Source organism: Drosophila tropicalis, unplaced genomic scaffold (assembly GCF_018151085.1).
Source record: "Drosophila tropicalis isolate 14030-0801.00 unplaced genomic scaffold, ASM1815108v1 contig_463, whole genome shotgun sequence".
Lineage (NCBI taxonomy): Eukaryota > Metazoa > Arthropoda > Insecta > Diptera > Drosophilidae > Drosophila > Drosophila tropicalis.
The window spans coordinates 3,625,212-3,628,399 of NW_027172929.1; the positions used below are offsets into that span (position 1 = coordinate 3,625,212).

Below are 3,188 nucleotides of genomic sequence, written 5' to 3' on the forward strand. Positions count from 1 at the left end.
TTGAGTTTAGTTCAGGGTTTTTCGGCAAATGTTGTTGTTTGTGTACCAAATATTGATGAAAACATTTACGCACACACGCACACAATTAAACACATTTACATAGGCAGACAAATAACTCAAATACTGCACACACACACACACACACACATACAAACATAAGTAGTAATTGATGAGTTTCCTTTTAGAACAACATCAATCATACGCACTGATGTACAGGTTAAATAAATCAACTATCTATCTACACACAGACACATATCTATGTATATAGCTTTATACATATGTATGTATATGTATTCACAGTATTTATTCTCAACTCTATCATATATATATGACTAAGTCTATATTGGAACATCATCATCAACATTATCATCATTATCATCTCATGCAGTTTGGATTTTGGTCTCCTCTATTGTCTCATTATTTGCGGTTTTCGTTGTCATCGTCGTCGTCGTTGTTGGCATTGATGACGTCGTCAAACGTTGTCGTTTAATCCAGCACATAATATTAACCCAAATTAAGCCACAGACACCCATATAGATAACACGAAATCTTGGTGCAACTAGAGAAAAATTCAATGCCTGAGCTGGTAGCCAAAAAATGCACGAACGCACAAATGTTGGCATGAACTTTTCACGCAATTCCAAAAATATATCATCAGAGCCTTCCATGATGGACATGCCTGCAAAACAAAAAAACAAAGACAAACACAAATAAACCAATCGTTGGCTTAGAGTTAATACCAAAAAGTATGTAGATTAACATAACTTCACTATCTTTACTTTAAACGCTCTTCAATCACTTTCTATTTAGGTGCATTTTCTTCAAGCTTCACAACTATTTTGGTTCAAGTCTCACTCATCAGCATCATATGCCAAATTCGTATTAAATTTGCACCTTATAAGTTAAATTAGTTCGAATGTTAGTTAAACCAACTAATAAGCTAATAGTCCCAATGTAACTATATAACATATTATAGAGCTGTAAGCCACACAACTATAAGACTTAATCAAACTATACATAAGTGTCTAAAGTAGAAGAAATCATAGGTAAATTAATATCCTTAAAGACTCACGTCTCTTTGTTAGTTGAACATGACCTTTAACCTCTAACCTAAGTCATCAAGTTTGAGGCTCAAACAACTCAATTGAAAGAGACAAAATATAATAAACTACTACAAAAATGCTACCTCTTTCGCATACTTATAGCTGTTCCCCTTCATCCCTTTCTCTCTAATACCAATTACAAACAGACAGACATCGGACAATTTTATGATATCCTCTGTAAGGGTATGGATATAGGATATAGCAAACTCCAAAACTTTCCGCGTGCTAGTAACTTTAAATCTATGAAATCGAATGTTTCTTATTTTTAAAAAAAAAAAAAAACCTTTCTACTCACCTGCATAGAAGACCGTCAATAGATATGGCGTTAATAGAAATTGATCGAGAACCAATTTTTGAACAATTATTGTTTTTGTAGTTCCCGGAAATGTGCGATCCAACCATTTATACCTAAGTATAATGTTTTTCAAAAGGAAATTTAAGATAAAATGAAATCCCTTTTGAAATTTTGTGTATCACAGATGTTTAGTGTGCGAAACAAGCATAAAGTGTACATGTGTGTGTGTGTGGGTGTGGGTGTGTGCAGGGTGTGTGGATATGTTTGTAAAGGTGTGTATATTTAGGTATATCTTTGGTTAGTTGTATCCATATTTTTTGAGTTGTTGTTCTGTTCTGTTTTGTGTTTTCTGATCTTTCTGGATCTTGTTGATCCTTTGGTGCTCTTATTGACTTACATTCGCCTTTTTTGTTGCAGTTTTCTATGTGGATTTATTTATCTTACATGGTCGTGCACATATATACCCCACTTAAAATTCATATAGCTGGTGCGTAGTGTGCTTTAAGCTTTTGCTTTGAAAGCTTTTTATCGTGCTCTTTGATGTTCATTTTGGGTGCTCTATATAAGTAAATATCTTCTCTTAAGAGAAACGGTTAAAAAGGAAACAGAAAGAGAAAGGGAGAAAGAGAGAAAAAGAAAAGAGAGAGAGAGAGAGAGAGAGAGTGGTGGACACGTGCTAATGGAGAAAGCTTTTACTATGGGTAAACAAAATAATCAAGAAACCGAAACATGCCACAGACATGGAGGCAATTGAATGAATGAATGAATGAATGAATGCAGGCAGGCAGACAGACAGACAGACACTCGATGCGACAAAATGAAATGAGTTAATTGAATCGCCCTTTTTTTAATGGGGAATAAAGCGTACTAGTAGTAGTAGTAGCAGATACATAGAGGTACATAGGTAGGTGGGCAGAGGAAAAGAGAACAAACCAAATGTATAATGATGGGGCATAGGCAGCGGTACCCATTACAGCATATCTTCCAATGGTGGCATAATCAATATCCTCACGCTCTTGCGGCAACTGGAAAACACATACAGAGAGAAAGAGATAGAGAGACATACATACATAGACATAACACATAAATCTCATTAGGAAATCTCATTCTCTTCCGCACAACACACACCGCCCCTCACACACTGTCTCTCTGTCTCCCTCACCATGTCTCTAGAGAACTCACCGCTAGCCATTGCTTGGTTACGAATTGCTGTGAATATTCTGCACCCACATAAAGACTTCCATAGATGATGCTATTGCTCACAAATGGATGGCGACGGAAAAGGCCGCGGGCTCCAGCAATTAGCCGTGACATTGATTTTGATTTGTTGGTTTTTTTTCTTTTTTTTTTTTTGTTGTATTAAATTTATGAACCTTTATTTTGTATTTTTATTACTATTATTTGTATAAAAGAGGATATCTCTCTCCAGTTACAATCTTCTTTGTAAAACGCGCCCAGCTGCCAGCAGTGTCAAAGCTTTACTGTCGCGGTAACTGAAACGAGCTCAGCTGGTCTCAACAAAACAAAACAAAAATACACCAGAAAAAAAAACACGAAAAAAAGCCTGTTAAGTTTAAGAAGAAAGAGAATACTTTTGTTTAAAACAGATAGAAAGAGAGCAACAGACCAAAGAGAATGAGAGAGAAAGCGAGAGAGAAAACAAAGTGGTTTATCATACTCTACTCAGAGAGTAGTTTAAATTTATTCAGCTGTTTGAAACACGACTTGGTCTGACTTCATATAAAGTTCAAACTAAAGTTAAAAATGATTCAAAATGTTAATGGGTTGAC

The 3,188-nt window shown here is 35.4% G+C and overlaps 1 protein-coding gene across 2 annotated transcripts; it reads right to left on the reverse strand.

Annotated features, from left to right (window-relative positions):
- Positions 1 to 265: 265 nt before the first annotated feature.
- On the reverse strand, positions 266 to 2,862 carry LOC137574549 (mpv17-like protein). 2 transcript variants are annotated; one of them, XM_068286903.1, is made up of 4 exons: positions 2,581 to 2,862; positions 2,332 to 2,423; positions 1,399 to 1,511; positions 266 to 679 (listed from the first exon to the last, which is right to left on the reverse strand). In XM_068286903.1, the coding sequence occupies exons 1-4, from the start codon at positions 2,710 to 2,712 to the stop codon at positions 381 to 383; spliced, it is 636 nt and encodes a 211-aa protein (XP_068143004.1). In that variant the 5' UTR covers positions 2,713 to 2,862; the 3' UTR covers positions 266 to 380. The 2 variants fall into 2 exon arrangements, with proteins under 2 accessions (XP_068143004.1, XP_068143005.1); XM_068286904.1 differs by lacking the exons at positions 2,332 to 2,423; positions 2,581 to 2,862 and adding an exon at positions 1,796 to 2,225.
- Between the last annotated feature and the right edge of the window lie 326 nt (positions 2,863 to 3,188).